The 22,450-nt window shown below is 35.1% G+C and overlaps 2 protein-coding genes and 1 long non-coding RNA gene across 4 annotated transcripts in view; 2 read left to right on the top strand and 1 right to left on the bottom strand.

Annotated features, from left to right (window-relative positions):
- Positions 1 to 5,663, bottom strand: part of LOC125668586 (DNA primase large subunit-like) — a 20,120-nt gene extending 14,457 nt beyond the window's left edge. The window contains exons 1-3 of the mRNA XM_048902879.2: positions 5,469 to 5,663; positions 1,736 to 1,845; positions 239 to 318 (exon numbers count right to left, since the gene is read on the bottom strand). Coding sequence (XP_048758836.1) covers positions 239 to 318; positions 1,736 to 1,845; positions 5,469 to 5,622 — 344 coding nt within the window. The 5' untranslated portion in view covers positions 5,623 to 5,663. The remainder of the gene's footprint in view (positions 1 to 238; positions 319 to 1,735; positions 1,846 to 5,468) is intronic.
- Positions 2,444 to 3,621, top strand: LOC130054441 (uncharacterized). Its single transcript, XR_008802758.1, has 2 exons — positions 2,444 to 2,886; positions 3,354 to 3,621. It is a non-coding gene; the product is annotated as an uncharacterized LOC130054441 (long non-coding RNA).
- Positions 5,664 to 5,830: 167 nt separating the features above from the next.
- LOC125668585 (probable lysosomal cobalamin transporter) lies at positions 5,831 to 22,318 on the top strand. Of its 2 annotated transcripts, XM_048902878.2 has the most exons (16): positions 5,859 to 6,007; positions 7,709 to 7,787; positions 8,410 to 8,586; positions 9,579 to 9,642; positions 10,777 to 10,871; positions 12,542 to 12,609; positions 13,175 to 13,278; positions 13,437 to 13,510; positions 14,851 to 14,976; positions 16,042 to 16,256; positions 16,435 to 16,537; positions 17,086 to 17,190; positions 17,350 to 17,493; positions 18,266 to 18,320; positions 19,643 to 19,746; positions 20,698 to 22,318. In XM_048902878.2, exons 3-16 carry the CDS (start codon positions 8,560 to 8,562, stop codon positions 20,809 to 20,811), a joined length of 1,398 nt encoding a protein of 465 aa, XP_048758835.1. In that variant the 5' UTR covers positions 5,859 to 6,007; positions 7,709 to 7,787; positions 8,410 to 8,559; the 3' UTR covers positions 20,812 to 22,318. The 2 variants fall into 2 exon arrangements, with proteins under 2 accessions (XP_048758834.1, XP_048758835.1); XM_048902877.2 differs by lacking the exon at positions 7,709 to 7,787 and having other exon boundaries at positions 5,831 to 6,007.
- The last annotated feature ends 132 nt before the right edge of the window (positions 22,319 to 22,450 follow it).

Below are 22,450 nucleotides of genomic sequence, written 5' to 3' on the forward strand. Positions count from 1 at the left end.
AATCATCCACCTTAAATGGCAGAATATTTAGACATTTTGGATATTTTGGTGTGGATAAGATTGACAAGAAATGAAAAATCTGTGAGACTGATTGAAACTATACACCTTAGCTAAAATTATTGGTATGAACAAGTTAAAGGATAGAATAATACTTCATTATGCAATGCATGTACATCTATCAATAATTTGATACAAGTTTTATGATTAATATTTGGTTTCAAGACAAAGAGATACTCACGATCTGCAATAGGCAAGTCGCAATATAAAATGTGAAATGTGGTCCATTCTATATTCATCATCGTCTGAAGAAAAATCTGTCTACAAAAACATTTCATACATGCATGTATTTTGAAGGTTCTGCAAAAAACACATGTCATACATTTTATGAGCACAATGTGTTTTTGTATATATATATATATATATATCAATACATCACATGTACAGGGATTTTTTAGGGTCTGTAGAGGGCCAAAATTTGGCCCAATGCTGAAAAGCAGGTGTTTTTCCCCAAATGATGGATGCTTTGATGAGGATATGTCGAGAATATGTCATGAGGGGCCATCCAATCTCAGTGCCACTCTGTTGCAAAAAATTGTGACAGTTTTTTCTATGACAAAGACCAGAAATTAAAGCTTGTTTAAGCCAGCCACATTGATAATAAAATATCAAATGGTTAATTTTTTGCTTGTTTTTCTTACTTATTTGTATGAAACAAATTTCCCAATTTCATTCAAATATCGCTATTTCCAAACTTGAAGGCCCTGGCCCCTGGATTCAAGGGGTAAAAAAAATCCCTGATGATTGTACAATCTCACTGTTATGGAACAGAATTTGAGCAATTCCTTTAAAGACCCAATTTTAAGTTGACACCCCCAAATTGTAAGCTGCCTGTCAATCAAACATTTAACAATAGATCTCAGGTGGAGTGACATCTGCAGACACTGTGGTCTGGGGCTACCCCAGAGAGGTGTTTTGATAACAATAACAGCCAGTATCTACAGCTGTACAGGCATTCTTTAGATCTTGAGGAAGCCCAGTATACCTGAGTTTTGATAGCAAATGACCTGTCCACAACTGCTGTTTTCTTGTAATTCAATTGTTTTTAAAAAGGCCCCTGAACAATGCAATTTCAATATAATTGTAATCCCCCCCCCCCTTTATATACCTGTACATGTATTATAAATTACACACTCAGAAATTAAACAATAATTTGCACAATAAGTTTTAAAACTTGTAACCTATTGAAATAATTTATGTCATCAATTTATGATACCTCTATATTTATAACAGAAATTATTCATTGAGTCAATGACAGAGAGAGAGAAAGAGGGGTGGGTGTAAAATGTGTGTCAGCTACCCTTAGGAATACAACCATTATTCAAACACTATGACCACAGAAACTCTGCAGAGGTCACTGAGACAGGTCCTGTGTATATCAAAACTATAAAAAAGCATGGACAGGTAGATTTCTACCATGTTCTGCCTCTGTGTATTTCTTTGAGTGCCATGGGATATAGCAATTAACACATTGGTAGACCCTGGCCACTCCAGGTAAATAACATCTGTTTAGATTAGGCCCCGCCTACATTTTCACTGACCATAAAGTCATGAGATGGGTCTTTAATGGGTTATAACATTTTACTAAATTACTACTGTGTTATGGAACAGAATTTGAACAATTCCTTTAATTGGTTATAACATTTGACTACTGTGGTAACTACCATGCATAACTTACCCTTGTGATTCGGTTGAATTTAGACTTCCTGATCTCTTTTTCCAACAAGTTGTTGTAATCTTCCGATCCACGGATATATCTAATACCAGCATTTTCAACTGCTTTAAGAACTGAAAATTGAAATTATATTGATACATCACAGATTACTGCAGCCAATGTCCAAAAGTAATCACAGTGAAATTTGCTGCAGGAAATAACGATGATTAATATTAATATACACAAAAATTAACATGCCCAAAAATAAAGATACAGAAAAGGATTGAAGTGTGTTTAATCATAACACATACATGTAATGTTTAATATTCTATGATTCTTACACTACTTACAAACCTTATCATTGTTGGCATATATAAGCCATGGCTTATCCTTTTACAAGTGGACCTGGAATTCTCGTTTCCGACATTTTTCATATCTTGTCTATGTTCGCTAGACTCGGGAGTTTTACTCTTTCTTTATCATATTTTTACCCAGCTTCGCTGCAACACTGTATTTTAGACCAGGTGTCATTTTGAGCAAATGCGAAATCCATATGAATTAAGCACCCTTTCTCGGCACTAATACTTTGTGGTAAGGCTTTACTAAAAACATCTGTACGACTATTATTGATGCATTAAATATACTAGAAAGTATTCTTAAGCAGGAGGTATCATGTAACATTTAACGAATTGACTTTATAATGAATCGATAATGAATGCACACTTTGGCGCATGGATTAGATAATTTAATGCGACAATTTTCACCTGAATGGGACTATGGCACAGGGCGCATTGTCTTCCCAATCACTGCAAAGTGTTGGTTACTTAGCCCGATTTAGTTTATTGGGATTTCAAAAGTATTGCAAGTTTGTATTTGAGAAATGAATTGTTTTTATATGTCCGTTATGTCAGGGCTCGCGCTGCCCATCGCATTTGTCGCATTTTGCGATTTTTCAGGAAAAAATGCGACAGAAATTCCGGAAATGCGACACGGACATTTCGTATTTTAGAAATCGCGGCGCCATCTTGGATATCAGCTGTTGGCATCCAAACAGCCTCAGGGCTGTTTTACCTGTGCAGAATGTGGATACCCTGTCGCATGGGAACAATAGATGTAGGGGTGTCTTGTTTATTTAGCAGTTTACACAAGACAAAAGGTTGATCCTCTGTGTGCAGGTAGGTGTGAATGAAATGAACTTTACACGTGCGAGTTGTCTACATATCGTAATGAAAATAGAAATAAAGTATTCTGTGTAGCTTACTGGGGATCGAGATACCTGTTTTAGACTGGGAGGAATAAAAAGCGTGTGACTATGCACACAAGCTAGTTAATGGAAGATGCTTATCAATAATTTGTTTTTATTTGTCAATAAAAACATATAAAATTTAATTTGTCGGTATAAAAACAATTTCATCTAGAAAATTAAATTATTGAATGTTCAGCTACATTTTCTAATCCATTTGACGGTAGTATAGTTTAAAAATGGGGGAATGTTGGGGAAATTGTATCATTCTTTAGGTCATTGGTTTGATATATTGGAAAATGGCCATGAGGAAACGCAAAATTGTAGGTTTTTCTGACATTGCTATGCTGTCATCTTTTGACTTCACATCATCTTAAGCAATTTAAAAATTTATTTCAGACTTCCCGAGTTCCCTTCTCTACAACATGATGATATTTACTAAAGGACTGCCTTGCCATTCAAGATTTCAAGATGAAAACAGGATTCTTCCGTGAATTCTTTGAAGAATGTGATGTTGTGAAACTATGATGATGTGTTATGTATTACATTAATTAATCTTCAGTATCTTTGTCATCAGTGACTTTTTATAGACTGCAAATTTAATGTTAATGATGAGTATTATATGTCATTTGCACTACTAACATGATTAATAAACATATAGAAACTCTTTATTGTCTTTATTCAATGTATATAGCCAGTTATAGGCTATGGAATACCCCCTATTTTTTCCCCAGCTGGTATGAAATAGAATTGAATCAACTTAGCCAACAACAATATAATATTTAAAAATAAAACCATGATTGTGCTGCAATGTCATCTAGACTGACTGATAAGCAATCTGCTGAAATACAATATCATATAGTGATTTATGATAAAAGCTGAACAAAGCTATGTTCTAAGAATAATCATAATATATATGATATGTAGTATATGCCCTCTTGAATAATATACATGAAATATAGATAAATAGTATGAGTCGATGCACGCGCGCCAGGTTTGCGACACAAAATTTTGGTCCAGTGTGAGCCCTGTATGTGATCAGTGGAGTCATTGATGATTGAGCTGAGTGAATGAAATCTTTATTAACACAAATCAAGCATAACAAAAACAAGTAACAAACAACAACTCAACATGTTAAGACTAAAGAGAAAAAGTATTTAATGAGCTTTTAATCCTTTCAATTTTTAAAATAAGCCACACTTTCCCGTTTAAATGGAACCATTTTGTTTTATATTGCTGTTTGTTTAAACGTCTTATGGAAACATTTCACCCTTACAATCAATCGAGACTTACAGCACCATTTTTGTGGATTGTCGAATGTCCATAATTATAAACTTTGAAGTTTTCATAGGAATTTATTTACATAAGTTGGTAATGGCATAAACGGCTCATGTAAATAGATTCCTTTGGATAGCTCAGTTGGTAGAGCACCTGTCTAAAGATTCAGGGGGCCCGAGTTTGAATCCCAGTCTAATCCTTTGCATTTTCTCCCTTCCGATTATATTTGGTGCCGTTGATCACCCCTGGACTTGCAGGTGAAAGTCCTGCCAGGGGCAAAAAGAATCTGTATTGTATGTCTCCGAGGGTGAAGACAATTTAAGGAGGGAGGAATGTAGCAGCCAGACGGGCCAGATAGCTCAGTGTGGTAGAGCACCTGACTGGAGATTCAGGGGGTCCTTGTTAGAATTCCCGTCTGGTCCGTTGCATTTTTTCCCTTCCTGTTACATTACCTTGTAGTAGTATAAGAGAGGAGAAAATCTATGGCTGGACCGGGAATCAAACCTGGAACATCTGCATTAATAGTCGGGTGCTCTAACCACTGAGCTATCCTCGCCAATATCTACGGTTCATATAGCCCCAACATATTAGCAACTTCCAGAGCCGTCAATCTCTTTGAATTGGGTCCGATAAATGGACCCTTCCCAATTGGGGGAAAAAAAATTAATTCCCAATATCACAAACTGTTACTTTTGTGAATAAAAAAATTAAATCATGTTAGTTTCGTTTTTACTTATAACTTCTCGCACATTTTCGTCATAAGGTCCAAAAAGTAAAATTTCCCAATTTGGCCCAAAACATCGATAATTTCCCCAATCTAATGGGACCCAGACCCTGTACCAAAAAGAACAGTGACAGCCCCGACTTCATCTGACATATCGTATTTGGTCTATTTTAATCAAAAGTATTTTTAATCTTCAGGTAATGGTGAAATATATTTTTCTCATCTTCAAGTTTAGGTTAAAATGTGAATGATTTTTTTTGTAAATAATGATTTTACCATCTGTTTGGCCATCATGGCCAGCACAGAGTCGTGAGAGAGATGCAAAATCTCAGAATCTGAAATCCAAGATGTAAACAAAAAAATAGCACAAATCATTCAACTTTCTATCAATATGACTGAACCTTTGGGAATATATGCATATAAGTATTTTAATGATACCGTATGTGTGTACGTTTTCTGTAACTAGGCCCTACAATAGGCTACATGGTGTATGGATTCTAAGATAGACTTACCTTTCAGTCTCTCTACTGCATATTCTTCAAATTCCTGCAGCGTTACTGTTTCCCTTGGTGGTATTACGTAAAACTGAAGACGATGACCTGTTCCTGCATTTACTGATTTAGAAGTTTTCTGTTTCCTCACTCCTTTGCTTGTTGAGAAGTCCATATTGCTTTTGGCGCGCTAGGTTAAATAATTGATCCCGATCTGTAGGAAATAAAAAGAATTATTTCTATCTGTCTACTATTGATGAATAAATTTTATGCAAAATTACTGTATCAATTTATATAGTTATATCAAAAGTATCATGTTCAAGGAATGAACATATTGTTACTCTGATAATGTTTTATATAATTTTAATCGAGATCGACATTGCAAAAATTAAGGTCAAGGCAAGGAAAACGAAACCAAACATAAAAACATAAAAATAGAATTTGAAGAGTTTGAAGTAATGTAACGTATTTGAGATAATTTTTGTCTGCCCTGTCTAGTGATCATGACCACGAGTGCAGCGCTCGCCGCCGGATGGATCCCCTTCGTTGTTACCTTGGTTGTAAGTCTCAATGAATAGATTTATTAAGATTTTTGATAGATCATTCACAATCACATCACATGATCATGAAGAAAGTAACTCTCATTAGACTAATAAGTGCTAAGTCGAAGAAAATTAAGTATTTGTATTGCAATTTTTTGTATGTATCCATTGATTCCACTTGCAAAATGAAAATTCCAAATTGTTTGGAATTAATCACTGGATCCTTGGATCGTCAGTGAGTTTAGGGTAAAAGTGGTGATGGGAAGTATGTAGTTATAAATCTCATGAATTATACCTACTTAGTTCCCAAGAGATGTTGGTAAAAAAATCAGTTTGCAAAATTTTGTGAGTTTTGCTATATTGAACCTGTAAATAATAAAAAAAAAAAATTATACTAAGGCCTAGAACTATGTGAATGTATTGCAGTCTTGATTCAGTGTTCAATACGGAACTTTCGGGATGTGCCGGAACGACCGATTATATTTGATGTTTACACACGACGGTCACGTGACAATAACCAATTGTAGGGCAAAGTTGACATTGATACAAATGGTGTTTCGCTAGCAGACGGTCCGTAAAGAACTATGCGTTGTCCAACGATGATGATCCAAGTCACTATTGGTGCTAAGTACCTGGATGTAAATTAGATGTAAGGGAAAAGGCGCATTTAGACGCGTACCATTGGATGCAAAGCGTGAAGTTTTACCGATATCCTTAATATATTCCCTAGATTTATTTCCCTTGCCAACTCACATAATTTAATCAAATGCATTTTCCTATGAAATGGTTGTAGAGATTGCCTTCTTTCAAAGATAGCATTTAAATGCAGGAATTTGATAGCAATTGAAGTATCTCATGCTTGATTACTTGGTCGTTATTGTAATCCGGAAGTGACATGCTCTACAAATTACGTTCAACGCGCGATAACAGTTAGAGTGGATCCTTATCTTGAAATTCCCGTATTCAGCAGTGTTCGAAATTAACCATAGATAGAGTCTATGTCAAATGACACTGGTCTGTGCCAATTGTAATTGGGATAGACCAAATTGTCTATGCCGATTTTCTAGGTTTAATGCAATAGAGTTATCCCAAAAGTCTACGTCTGATAAACGTTATGAGGAAAGGAGGACATTGTTATGGAAATGGAAAGAAAATATGCTTTCTAAGTACATTAGAAGTAAACAACAATGTTTTTAATTTGTGCTATTTTTTTTTTCAATGTTGTGGTCTATGCCAATTTAATGAGGTCTATGCCATCTTGTTTTGGCATAGACCCGTGGTCTATACCAAGTTTTAAACCAATTTCGAACACTGATTCAGTCGGAATAGTTTTCAATTTAATTTGTAATACCTTATAGTCTGATTGGCTAATTGCTATGTTAACATTCAAATATAAATGACAAAAGCATCTTGCATTGAATTCTGAATGATGTTGCAACATCTTTGGTGCATTCAGAGTAAACACAGATTTGCCAATGGTAAAAATTTTAGTCGTTGGTACCATTGGATCCCTGTGTACTCTGAAAGAGTTTGGGTTACAAACGGTGAGAAATTCAACAATGGCACCATTGGTATACCACTGGCTTTCAGACATTAGCACAAAATGTCAAATAAAGATATAGTCATATCTATGATAATATGTATACTATTACAATTTTGCAGCAAGAAGATGCGTTTAGAAGTATGTTTTTAAGTACTGTTAATTACTTTCTCACACAGATTATTTTCTCCATCTTCGCTAGCCAAGAGTTTTCGGTCCATAAATGAGAAGTGGATTGAACTGAAAACCCTTGGCTAGGTATTTTCTCTTGCAAAACGTTAGTAGACCGTCAGACAAAATGGTTAGAGTGAGCGGTTGATTTATCTAATACATGTGGTGTTTTAAATCCATTTCCATCTGTGCAGGGAGCAACATGTCTGAAATTGTCTTTGGTTGATGTCTACAACGATTTAAGAAAAATGCTGTGATACAAAATCTGTTGCTTTCAGCGTACAGTATGAGATACCTGCCATTTTTTATTATGTCATGAATAATATTACCAACACGAAAAGAGCTTTAGGTTGTCTGCAAAAATGTCTAATATCGGTAAATTTTATCGGCAAACGTTGGTACCACTGTCGTACTAATGGTATAAAAAATTCTGCCAATGGTAATTTTTGTCAACCAACTGTAGTACATGTACTCTGAACGCACCCCTTGTCTTTCACCAATGTTAGGGAACAATTTGGTTTTTGCCTACAGTTAACCAATCAGTAAGTCTCTGTATATTACAAAAGCAACTTATTATAATTATTACATTTTTATAGGTGTCCTTTATGATTATCTCTGTTTATTCATTCTTGGCTCATATATAACTTCATGCAATTTAGGCCAGTATTTTACAAACAAAGAACACTCATCTAGATCTTTTCCTTTGCAGCTGATCTTGTTATTTTCTGTTGCGTACGTGAAATATTTCATAAGTAAGAGGGATGGTACAATATCTACGACTGTGTCCTCGGTGGTGGCGCTCAGCGTAACCCTTCTGACCACTGCTCTCATCCCAGTTGATGTCTTCTTGGTGTCGTTTATGAAAAACACCGATGGAACTTTTAAAGTAAGTAGATACTAGGGCTGTACATTGAAATAAAAAATTTAATACAATACAATCTTATGTGCATCAGTACTCAATATTTTAGTTCAATATATATATGTTATTCACTTTTTTTTTAAATCTAAAATTTAACATATCAACATTCAACAATGTAAATTGTTTGTGTCATTTTTTTTTCTTTGACAGATACTGTCATACAGTACCTAAAATTGAACATGTCGATTGATATTAAAATAATTCATGAGATTTAGACCATATTTTGCAACTTCAAGTTTTCGGCAATCAAACAACTTGTACATGTGTAGTTGTGCACAGCTTTTGTAGCTTATCACTAAATCTAAAAAGACAAACTATAGAAACTGTGCACTGTTAAGAGATAAACAATTACATTATGGGAGCTGTCATTTTAATGCAAAATTTTGGGATTTGCATACCTAGACAGTAAGCAATGCAATATTCATTGCAAAGGAGATTCTCTGAAGTAATTTAACAATCAAATCACTGATTTAAAGTAAACAGCAGCTAGAATCAGCTGAAGTTAGATGTGAATTTCCAGACATGAATTATGAAGGACTGCTCCAAGTTTCTGTGAAGGCGTAAGTCCAAATAATCCAGCCAAGTCGAATTTCAGCCAAGATTAGTTCCACATTATTGATCACCCAATGTTTGAGGTTTTTCCCCCATTATTTTATTCTAGACGCTTCAATAACCCAGTGTAAAAAACACAAAACAGACAAGATGGATATAAACACATCAAAGGATATGAAAAACCTTGTTAAATAGTATTGATATGTTGATGTGGCATATCAATACATACTGCAAAGGTCATGATATCAGAATTATCAATATATCCGTATCAATTTACAACCTTAGATACTCTGACCTGTATAAATTACAAAACTGTTATGTATGTAATGCCTTTTTATCAACACATTTCTGAAATAAAGATTCATCTGATGTTCAGTTTTCTACAATTTATGTTTTTAATCTTGAAGGATTGGGCTTTGAGTAACACAACAAGGCAGTCATTGGAAAACTCTGTATCGGATGCTTATTATTGTAAGTAAAATTCTGTGTAGTAATAGTTCACTGGAGTTGCGGAGGGTATAATGTTTTTGACCCGTCCGTCAGTTTCTCAGTCTGTCAGACCCTTTTTGTCAGCGCAACTACTCTGAGACCGCTCAACAGAATTTGTAGATGTGCATATTCCCAGGAATTCTGATGCAATAATTTTTCTGGGAGTTATGGCCCTTTTGAACTTAGAATTTGGAGCTTGCTTGTCCTGTTCTTGTCCGCGCAACTCCTTGGAGATCGCTCAACAGAATTTCTTGAAACTTTGTAGAACATAAGGACACACTGTGTAGATGTGCATATTCCCAGGAAATTCTGATTCAATAATTTTTCTGAGAATTATGCCTCTTTTGAACTTAGAATTAATAGCAGGTTTGTCCTGTTCTTGCAGTAATGCATAGCATTACCATTCATTATGTGAGGCATTGTCAAGAAATGTTGGAGTATGGGGTATGTGAGCTTGCTCACCTTTGCTTTCTTTCATTGTGTTTTGTTTTACAGCACTGTATGATCTGATTGTGTTTTGTTTTACAGCATTGTATGATCTGATTGTGTTTTGTTTTACAGCACTGTATGATCTGATTATGTTTTGTTTTACAGCACTGTATAATCTGATTATGTTTTGTTTTACAGCACTGTATGGTGTGATTGTGTTTTGTTTTACAGCACTATATGATCTGATTATGTTTTGTTTTACAGCACTGTATGGTGTGATTGTGTTTTGTTTTACAGCATTGTATGATCTGATTATGTTTTGTTTTACAGCACTGTATGGTCTGATTGTGTTTTGTTTTACAGCACTGTATGGTCTGATTATGTTTTGTTTTACAGCACTGTATGGTCTGATTGTGTTTTGTTTTACAGCACTGTATGGTCTGATTGTGTTTTGTTTTACAGCACTGTATGGTCTGGTTGTGTTTTATTTTTTGTTTTACAGCACTATATGATCTGATTATGTTTTGTTTTACAGTGCTGTATGGTCTGATTGTGTTTTGTTTTACAGCACTGTATGGTCTGATTGTGTTTTATTGTTTTGTTTTACAGCACTGTATGGTGTGATTGTGTTTTGTTTTGTTTTACAGCACTATATGGTCTGATTGTGTTTTATTTTTTGTTTTACAGCACTGTATGGTCTGATTGTGTTTTGCCTTTTCCTTCTACTGCCTTTTATGTACTTCTTCTATGAAGAGAGAGATGAAGAGTCCACAGTTAAATCTGTAAGTTGACTTTAGAATACATTGTAAACCCATTTTAACTCAATTCCATAAAATGAAGGGGGGCTAATGCTATACACAGGATTTTTTTTGTCACCCCCACCCCACCCTAGTTGTTCCCTCCCCTGTTAAGCATTAAGAGCAGAACTATTCCCAGGGATAATCCATGACTGAAATTTTCTTGGATGATCTGTATAAATTAAATGATTCATGATTCAGATACTGTTTGTAATTCTGTATGACTGAGTAACACCAGGTTTTATAAGCAGATCTGTGACTAAGCATATGTATGTATAAACTCACGATTGACAAACTCCTTCCAATTTAGTATGGGGCCTTTCTTGTTTGGTTCTTCCTTCCCCCCTTGTTGATATTTTACTTAACGAACTGCCACGGGTAGCCCGGACAAGTACAATATTTTCATTACTAGTGTGAAGTCATTGGAATTGGGGGGGGGGGGGGGGGGGGGGGCTCCGTTTCCATGGTTTTCCATGAATACCCGTATCCCACAAATTTCAAACCACAACGAAATACACAAAATATTGAATGTTTCAATATACAGAAACCACATCAATGAAATTACATCCTAACGAAAGTGTAAAAATCTCAACAATCCACGAAATTACATCCTAATGAAACTGTAAAATCTCAACAATCCACGAAATTACATCCTGACGAAACCATAAAAATCTCAACAATCCACGAAAATACCGTAAAAATCTCAGCAATCCACAAAAATAGAGTCCCACGAATTTAAATGATAAAAATCTCAGCAATCCATGAAAATACCGTAAAAATCCCAGCAATCCATGAAAATAGAGTCCCACGAATTTAGATGATAAAAATCTCAGCAATCCATGAAAATACCGTAAAAATCTCAGCAATCCATGAAAATAGAGTCCCACGAATTTAGATGATTCCACAATATCCTATAGGGCTACCTTACTGAAAAAGTTGAACCCTAATTATGTGCTTATAGCTTGTTATACTTTGTTGTGGGGGGTAAATTTGTTGTGGGGGGTATACTGGAATCAGGTTGTCCGTCTGTCTATCTGTTGATGCAATGGTTTCCAGGCTCTAAAGCGTTATCCTTTCCACCTAAAGTCACCATATCATACATATGGACTACCCATGGGACGAAGATGTTCCCTATCGATTTTGGGGTCAAAAAGGTCAAAGGTCAACTGCACTCCTTGAGAAGAGACTACCCAAGGTTTTGTCATGCCCTTTCTTTTTTACACTCAGGAAAGAGGTAATTTATACCTATTAACAACATCCTTTGGGAGATTTGGGTAAGCAGGGGGTAATCTTAGTAAGCATTGCTCACAGTACCTCTTGTTGGAGCTGGTATATATATGTGATATTTGAAAAGAAATCTGTATTGAAAGGAATAATATTGATAATAACATACTTATTGTTAGGCCGTTCTTTACTGATTTTGACTATGGATTACTCTGTTTACCTGATCAAGACATAGGGCTCACGGTGGGTGTGACCGGTCGACAGGAGATGCTTACTCCTCCTAGGCACCTGATCCCACCTCTGGTATATCTAGGGGTCCTTGTTGCCCAACTCTTAATTTTGTATTTCTTATAGGAGTTACTATGAGATTGATCACTGCTCCTTATCTTTACCTTAACATTGATAATATTAAGATTGCATATTATTTTCAGAGGATGTGTTCAGCCCTGAAGTTTACCATTGTCTCCTTTTTCATCATCCTAACTCTTTTGTTAGTTGGGTAAGTTGTGCTACTCTTTGAGTTATTCTATCCGAACAACGAGGGAGGGGGTTATACTTAGATAATTAAATCACCATGTCTGTCAGTCCGTCTGCATGTGTGTAGTCACAAAGTTAAGACAGGCATTTAGGTCTATTCTCCCCTTACCACAAGTAGATTACAAACCAGATTTGCTCCTATCACGCATCTTGTGATGTACCTTCCAACTCACAGTCCAGATTGTGTTTAGATCAGAAGGTGTATCATGATGAGTACCATGATGCATAGTCAAATGGTCAAAGTAAATTTGGATTATAAAATTTTGGTAGCAGTATGAAGTTTATAATGTTTATATGGTATATCATAAATTTATGAGACTACATGTATATCAAAGGTTTAGAAAGAATGGTTTTCAGCTGTACAGTTTTTAGAGATATTGCCAGTTTTGAGTCTGCTCGAGGGGAGGGGGGTACTGAACTTATCAAAACGGCTCAAGTTGAGTCTTCTTCATCGTAAGATGAATTTTGTTCATTGATACAAAATGGATGTTAGAAATGCTGAGTAGAAATAATGTTGTATTTTGCAGAGCTTTTGTTGGAGTGAATCATGGAGCTCCACCAGCGAGCGGAAACAGCACAGACCAGTGGAAGAGGATTGCTGACATTTTCAAAGATTTCACCAATACATCCAGTATGTGCATTTTCCTGGTCAAAGCTCAAGTTCTGCATGCTAGATATATACAATGTAGTATATAAGACTAAAAATGTAATTGGTATTGAATAAATTGTCTTGTTACGTATTATCATTAAGTATTGTCAATGATAATGTGGTCTATTTATTATTCTCAGAATTAGAGGATGCCCTGTCTTTCGTTGTCAGTGTGTTGAGTCTCCTAGGGATGATAGCACTCATAATGTACTCAGTAAGTATACACGTCCTGAACTCAGTCGTGAGTCATCTAATAGAACTCACAGTGAGTCACCTACTAGAACTCAGTAATGAGTCATCTAATAGAACTCAGTAATGAGTCATCTAATAGAACTCAGTAATGAGTCATCTAATAGAACTCAGTAATGAGTCATCTAATAGAACTCAGTAGTGAGTCATCTAATAGAACTCATAGTGAGTCATCTACTAGTACTCAGTAGTGAGTCACCTACTAGTACTCAGTAGTGAGTCATCTAATAGAACTCACAGTGAGTCACCTACTAGAACTCACAGTGAGTCACCTACTAGAACTCAGTAATGAGTCATCATAGTAGAACTCAGTAGTGAGTCATCTAATAGAACTCAGTAGTGAGTCATCTAATAGAACTCAGTAGTGTCATCTAATAGAACTCAGTAGTGAGTCACCTACTAGAACTCTGTAATGAGTCATCTAATAGAACTCAGTAGTGAATCATATAATAGAACTCAGTAGTGAGTCATCTAATAGAACTCAGTAGTGTCATCTAATAGAACTCAGTAGTGAGTCATCTAATAGAACTCACAGTGAGTCACCTACTGGAACTCAGTAATGAGTCATCTAATAGAACTCAGTAGTGTCATCTAATAGAACTCAGTAGTGAGTCATCTAATAGAACTCAGTAGTGGGTCATCTAATAGAACTCAGTAGTGGGTCATCTAATAGAACTCAGTAGTGAGTCATCTAATAGAACTCAGTAGTGTCATCTAATAGAACTCAGTAGTGAGTCATCTAATAGAACTCAGTAGTGAGTCATCTAATAGAACTCAGTAGTGGGTCATCTAATAGAACTCAGTAGTGGGTCATCTAATAGAACTCAGTAGTGAGTCATCTAATAGAACTCAGTAATGAGTCATCTAATAGAACTCAGTAGTGAGTCATCTAATAGAACTCAGTAATGAGTCATCTAATAGAACTCAGTAGTGGGTCATCTAATAGAACTCAGTAGTGAGTCATCTAATAGAACTCAGTAGTGAGTCACCTACTAGAACTCAGTAGTGAGTCATCTAATAGAACTCAGTAATGAGTCACCTACTAGAACTCAGTAATGAGTCATCTAATAGAACTCAGTAATGAGTCATCTAATAGAACTCAGTAGTGAGTCATCTAATAGTAGTACACACATTGTAAACTCAGTAGTAAGTCATTTCAAGAATATACTATTAAGTTTGTTTTTTTTTTGAGTGAAATATGTGAATAATGATGTTTTGTTTTTTTAAAATGATAATTTTTGACAATCAATTCTGAATTATTTTCTCTTGTTTATAGTTTTATGACATTTTATGAATACTCATTAGGCCTACGGGATGTCAGCCCTGCCAATGTCATTGATAAAGGGAACAAAAAGTGCAAAAACAGAAAGACAAGCTGTCCAGGGTCGAAGGTCACGGATAAGTGAAAGATCGAGGGCCATCCGGGATAAGGTACAGAACTGTACAAAAGGAATCATGATGCTCTAATTTGTCACAAGTAATGCAGTTTATATTATAAAACCCTATGCTAAATAGGATTAATAACCGACGGCTTGATCATTACTTATCTTTATGGTACTGCTGGAACAATGTGTGTATAATGTTCAGCTTGCTGTCTTCAAATTTAGCAACACTTGGGAATTATTCTTTTTGTCCTTGTATCTAGAACTCTGTAGCTATAAGAGATAGGATTTCCATATTGAGCATTTGTATTTCTTATGTGAAGGTCATTTGATATATACATGTATAATGATGTCATTGTCCGGTCGTTTGATATATCTATGTAAAATGATGTCATTGTTTGGTCGTTTGATATATACATGTAAAATTATGTCTTTGTCGGGTCGTTTGATATATACATGTAAAATTATGTCTTTGTCGGGTCGTTTGATATATACATGTAAAATTATGTCATTGTCGGGTTGTTTGATATATACATTTATAATGATTAGTGATGCCATCATAGATGACACCTGTGATACTTGGAACACTTGTTCTTACTTGAAATCATTCAGATATAACAGTTATTGTGTGTGTCTTAGTCAACATTTAAACAATTAATTTCTCAAGTTAACCACTCAGAATAAGTTTTTCGTGTAATTTTTTGATAGATACAAGATGATTAAGTAATGTAAATGTCAAAGCATTATCTTATTGAGATGGAAATCTGTGAATAAACCTAACTGAAATGCCTAGCCAAAATACCGTAAACCCAACTTTTATTTGTGTTCGAGAAATTTTTGCAAGTTTCATGAGAACTTCATCATTGCAAATATTTCTCACTGTGAACCAATTTGTTAATGTTTCTGGTATTTGTTTAAGATTATCTTTCAGACGCAAAAATTAGTCGCCACAAACCAGTTCATCATTGGTTAATCGTGAAAAAAGATTCATTGTGACTAAAAGCTGGTTCTCAGTAAGGAGTATCGAAGATACATGTACTTGGTTTATAATTGCGTCTCCCCCAGTTGAATTTTATGCAGTGACTTTAACCCATTGTCATTGATATTGCCTTAGTATTCCACACGAGGCTCCTCTACACGGAATCGAGACCGCGTGGAAGTTCTGGATGAAGAGGAGAGGTTACTGCAGAGGGAGGAAAAGCACCTCGAGGCCAAGGAGCGGAGCATCCTACAGAAGTGTCTCCTAGTGCTGCGCCCGTTCGAGGTCGTGTTTGGAGCTGCCTTCTTTCTTGTGACTCTGTTGATTTTTGTGTCCCTGTTGCTTACAAAGTAAGTGAGAAGTGCCTGGAAAAAACATTTTTACCAAGACAAAAAAGTTGAAATGGATTTCCCTTTACATGTGTTATGTTTTTAAGAGAAAACAGTTAAAGTAAGAGTAAAGAATTGAATCTAGAACGGATGTTGTGTAGAAAGCATGCATCGTTTCATCTTTGTCATCTCTTTCTAGTATTGACAAGGCCATCCATGGACAGGGTTACAAGTCAGGCTATGCCTTACCAAAGAGATTTCTCCCCAACCCAGTGGACATAGTTCTAGTCTTCTGTCAAAAGGTTAACTTAATTAATTGAAATATTAACTTAATTAATCAAAAGGTTAATTTGATTCAATTAAAACAAGTGTGCAACATATGAAATTCATGAATCTGTTTGGGTACTTTTTTTATCACATTTAAAATTAACTTCAATTAAAGCTGATGCAGAATTTGACGCGATCATGAATTAATGTTGCTGTGTTCTACAGTAGTGGATAAATACAGAATTTCATAATTTAGCGACATCATAAATCGACACTTGTGCTTCAATGTCAAAGGCACTGAAATATTGAATTCAGTTAAAAATAAGTACACAGACAGTGAGTTAAGTTGTGCGAACAATGGTAACTAGGAGGAATCGGATTCTTAAACATATGGTGGCAGACATTATGAAAGTTGGGGAAAGATGGAGAGAGAAAAAGTGATGGAAGAGAGGGAGTAGGGAGATAGAGAGAGGAACACTCTGTCCATCATAACATTTATTTATAGCCAACATTGTTAAACTTTCAGGTGTTCCCTCTGGATTACATCATATTTATTTATAGCCAACATATGTCAAACTTTCAGGTGTTCCCTCTGGATTACATCATGTTTGCAGCTCTGGTTCTCTATCTGGTGTTCTGCTCAATGTCTGGTGTAAGGAATATCGGAATCTGGTTTCTTTGGCTCAGAGTAGGTCATTCATGTACTACTACTAATAATGATAAACATTTGATATGTGTGTATTCATGGAAAACAAATGATGTAATTCTTTAAACAATTTTATTGAATTATGAAGATTACTAATTCTGCGGATTTGGATGGTAACCTGATTTATTTTGTGATTGACAGATGTACAAAATACGACCCCGTAGGACCCGCCCACAGGGAATTCTGATGCTGTGTATGATTATGATGTTTTTGACTCTGGCCATCAACATCATCATTTATGAACTGACTCCACAGTACTCATCATTTGGAAGCCAAAGATATGTGGTAGGTAACTATGATGTATATAAATTGTTTTTTGCTACAGTTAAACCGCATTATCTTGAACTCAATGGGAATGAGAAAAAAACTTTGAAATATCCAAGGATTCGAAATATCAAAGGTAATATATTTGACATGTTGAGGGTACAATATTTAAAGAATAAGTGGTTGGGACTCCAAATCACTTTGACATATCCATGGTATTCGAGATATCAGTGTTCCAGATACCCAAGTTCAACTGTATTTTTGTCCCCCACGCAACACAGAAGGGGACATAGAAATAAATACCGTTGTCTGTCTGTCCGTCCCACTTCACTTTGTGGACGCATTATTGTGCCATTATTTTGATTCGACAAATTTTACAGGTGTTATGGGACTTTGTTGAATTTGTACATGCTACACTATACGAACATTTTGTGGACGCAACTCCTCCGAAATCGCTCAACGGATTTTGTTCAAATTTTGTAGGATTGTTAGTCACCATATGTAGTTGATCATATTGTGCTGTCATTTTGATTTCACAAATTTTACAGGAGTTATGGGACTTTTGTGCTTCAACTTTTTTTGCGGCAGTGGGGGACATTGCTACGTGTAGCAGTCTTGTGATTTCAGTGATTATTATCTAAATACTGAAGTAACAATGGAGAACTCCACACATCTGATATTTCTGTGTATATTTCTGTAACTATGTGTTGGTATGGTCGCTTTAATTGTTCTCTACAATACATTACGTGACTGGTATTCCTTTAACTTGTGACATGTTTACTGTCTGTTGTAGACAACTAGTGGAAATTCCACAAAGCTTGCATCCTGCACGACAGAAGCAACAGCAAGTATGTTATTTCACTTACTGAGAATAAGTATAAACATACGAAAGTACGTTTCATTCAGAACAAGGTGTATTGTACTTTTCCATGCGTAGTACACTGTAAATTGTGTAAGTGCAACCTGTGTATAGTCAGTCAGATTCAGTTCAATCACCATTGGTAGGACACCTCATTTGATAGGAGCATTAGATTTAGTTATGTGCCAATTTTCCCCCCAGGATTTTATTAGTCACATACTCTGTATATATGGGCACATACTGTATACCAGCATCTACATTAGCTTGCAATAAATTGAAAAATATTTCATTATCTTACAGAATGTATCTAATACACTTGTAATAGGATGTACATGTATGTATTTTGTCAAATTGCAATTTTTCACATTCTTCCAAGATTTGTAGTGTACCGGTAATTCTGTGTTTCATCAGCGTCGCCCGGTCGAAACCCATGGGTTTTCTCTCTGTTACGCTGCATTCAGGTGTGACGGAGAGAAACCCCATAGGTTCCGACGATGATGTTTTATATTATAATTTCTACATCTTCCATTATCTCTACTTAGCTTCACTATACATCACTCAGGTGCCATTGACTTTCAACTGGCAAATTAGTCAGTGATTTCAATGAGCTATTACAAAATTTCTCAAGCACCTGTATAAACATACATACAAGCAATTGATATGAATTATGTAATGCACATATATGTACAGATAAAAGGTTTGCAAGAACAATGAAAAAATTGGGCATCAAATTTAGATCACAGCCATTTAAAAAACAAGTTATGTGGTTTTCTCTTTTTAGTAAAACTTTGTGTAGTGGTATGTAAAATTACTACCCTCATAGTATTCGTTTCCTTTTTCATATCGATACAATGCAACATTTTTTTTTTTTTTTTTTAGAAATTTCATTTATGAATTAGCAAATGGGGGCTGTACAGCTTTCAAAAAACAATTTTTCAAGTCTTGAAAAGCAAGCCTTATCATGTGTATTGGTTTTAAATTAAAAACACCAAAAGTCCCCTAACTTCAGAAGAATTGAACTCAACTATCTTTAATTTTGTCAGTAGCACAGACAAACCATTCAGTGTGAGCTGGTTATAGGGCAATCTGATATCTACGGACATAATACTTGCACACAAAGGATTCACTTGTTAATTTCATGGGTTTTTCTTCATAAATGGAATTTGTACCAAAAAAGATTTGAGAAATTTATGTTGCACTTAACAAAGTTTCTCAAAATTGTCTTGGTTTTCAATACCTGAGCTGATTACTATATTCATGTACATGTGTGTATGTGAAATATTGTAGTGATACATGAATATTATTCTCTAGATGACTGCACCATAACCAGAATGACTCTGCTGTTGACGAGCTTCTTCTACAGAATGTGGTTCTTTGGGGCAGCGTATTACTGGGGAACATGGGTGTTTCTAGGGGTAAGAGTTGTCTTCTCTTGTTCATAAAAATAAACTTTCTAAATAAGCAAAGTTCCTAATACAAACTTTTGCTCATATTTAATTCACATCACTACGTCTCGACAGGAATATTTCAAGAATTCAAGACAGTTGAATTATTATAAGTTTTCACTCAGAAAATTAGCAACAACATCAAATCAGTATTCTCCGAGTAGTGAAAGAGATTTCTTTAGCTAATAGGGAAAAATAAGTCCCTTTGTATAGCCTTCATTGGACACTGTACAATATCTAGCAGGTAAGTTATGATATATATACCAGAGAGATATTAGTTGTTAAGTTTCTGATGGGAGATGTAAGTTGTGACCAGAGAGATAGTTGTTTAGTTTCTGATGGGAGATGTAAGTTATGACCAGAGAGATATTAGTTGTTTAGTTTCTGATGGGAGATGTAAGTTATGATCTATACCAGAGAGATATTAGTTGTTTAGTTTCTGATGGGAGATGTAAGTTGTGACCAGAGAGATATTAGTTGTTTAGTTTCTGATGGGAGATGTAAGTTATGACCAGAGAGATATTAGTTGTTTAGTTTCTGATGGGAGATGTAAGTTATGACCAGAGAGATAGTTGTTTAGTTTCTGATGGGAGATGTAAGTTATGATCTATACCAGAGAGATATTAGTTGTTTAGTTTCTGATGGGATATGTAAGTTATGACCAGAGAGATAGTTGTTTAGTTTCTGATGGGAGATGTAAGTTATGACCAGAGAGATAGTTGTTTAGTTTCTGATGGGAGATGTAAGTTATGACCAGAGAGATAGTTGTTAAGTTTCTGATGGGAGATGTAAGTTATGATCTATACCAGAGAGATATTAGTTGCTTAGTTTCTGATGGGAGATGGCTTTGTGTGATGTAGTGCTGTGGCTCTGTAAGAGTCTTACATTAGAATTTGATGAAAAATATCATTTCATTTGTAGTTTATCCTGATTGGGTTCGTCATTTCTGTGATTAAGAAAAGGAAGTCGTCCATTGATGGTGAAGTGGATCGGGATGACTTTGATGAGAGTGATGAGGAATTGTTAACAGGATGAATAGATGCGATGCGGCTACAATACTGAGAGTGTTAATGTGTAGTGTATCAACATTGATGTACATTGTACATGTGTATGAGAGAGAGAGAGAAAGAGAGAGAGAGTAAATTATTCGTAAATTATTCATAATTGATAACAAGAATCTTATTTAATGTGAATGACATGATCTTACTGACATGACCATATTGAATATTATATTCAAATGCGTATGTACAGATATATACAGGTGTACACATGTATCACTATTTACATGTACTGTGAACACGGTCATAACGAACCTCTGGGGCCAGCGAAAAACAGTACGATATAACTAAACTTTGTTATACCCAACAGAATTTTTGAGATTTTCCTCTGATGGAGGAATAAATGTCACTTCACTATAAGCGTGAATTCGTTATAAATGTGTTCATTATAAGTGTGTTTTACTGTATGTTGTACCATGTGTGTGCTACATTTATTTTACGTAGTTTTACATTTGCTAAAGACTTGTTCAGTATAGTCTGTACATTGCTTTGGAGGTCGGTCATGGTTCATTTAGCGTTGCTCAGTATCAGGAGAAAAAAATGTGATGTCACTGCTGTCTGGAAAAGATTGATGTACAGAAAACAAAAGACAAGAAAGGGCATCTTCATTTTTAGTGGATATGACCAGACTGCATCAGCACAATTATATCAGTTGATTCCGTCACACCAGTATCTTGGTGCATTTTTACAGTTTAGCTTTTTCATCTTCACGAGGAGGTTACGTCGTGCTGCTCTAATCATCATACTTCATGTAGCTTCCTATACTGTATACAGCTTTACTTTGGCCACCTTTTTTTTTTTAAATTTATTTTGTTTTGTTTTTCAAGTTTTTGCTGAAGTTAGAGATACTGCAATAAGGAATGCAAAAATAAGACCAGCTTTAAAATGAAACGAAAACAAAGTTTGCCATGAGAATGTAAAAAAATAACTGGGAATTTACTCATTTTGACTGTATTTATGATATTTCTCGAGGTAATGTTTTGTTTATTTTTGTGCAGCATTTACAAAATTTAAACTTGAATTGTTTTGGACAAATCTTTTCACGTTATATTACAATTTTTTCCACAGAGTTATCATTATGTGCTTTCACTTTCAAGATTATTGTAAAACCTGCTTTATTGAACTGTTATAAGATATTGTAATTGATTTTGAACTTTTGACCTTTATTGGTTTATACTGAGCTGTTATTGGTCCAGAAATCGATGTATTATTTTGCTGATTGGTTATGAACAAAGATTACGATAACATCCATTGAGAAAAAGATTGGAAATTAATGTTTCCGAGTGTAAACACTTTCAAATTAATTGTTTAGAACATTGCAGTAAAAAAAATCGGCCATCTGCAAATTGGATTGTTACCTTGAATTGAAACGGTTACTGGGGCGTATGTGAAGTTAGAATGACAGCTCTGGAATGGTGTTTATATTATCATGAGAACTTGTTCTTATTTTCATAAACATAATAAATTTTTATGAAAAATTGTCATTTCTTGTTTAATATGAGATATCTTTTGAAATTTGTTTTGTGTTCTGTGGAGAATGTCACTTTTACCTCGGATTTGCTTACATTTGAAATGGTATTCTACTATTTGATAGTTTTAACCAGAAAAATGTTCAT

The sequence above is a fragment of the Ostrea edulis genome, chromosome 4 (assembly GCF_947568905.1).
Source record: "Ostrea edulis chromosome 4, xbOstEdul1.1, whole genome shotgun sequence".
In the NCBI taxonomy this organism is placed as follows: domain Eukaryota; kingdom Metazoa; phylum Mollusca; class Bivalvia; order Ostreida; family Ostreidae; genus Ostrea; species Ostrea edulis.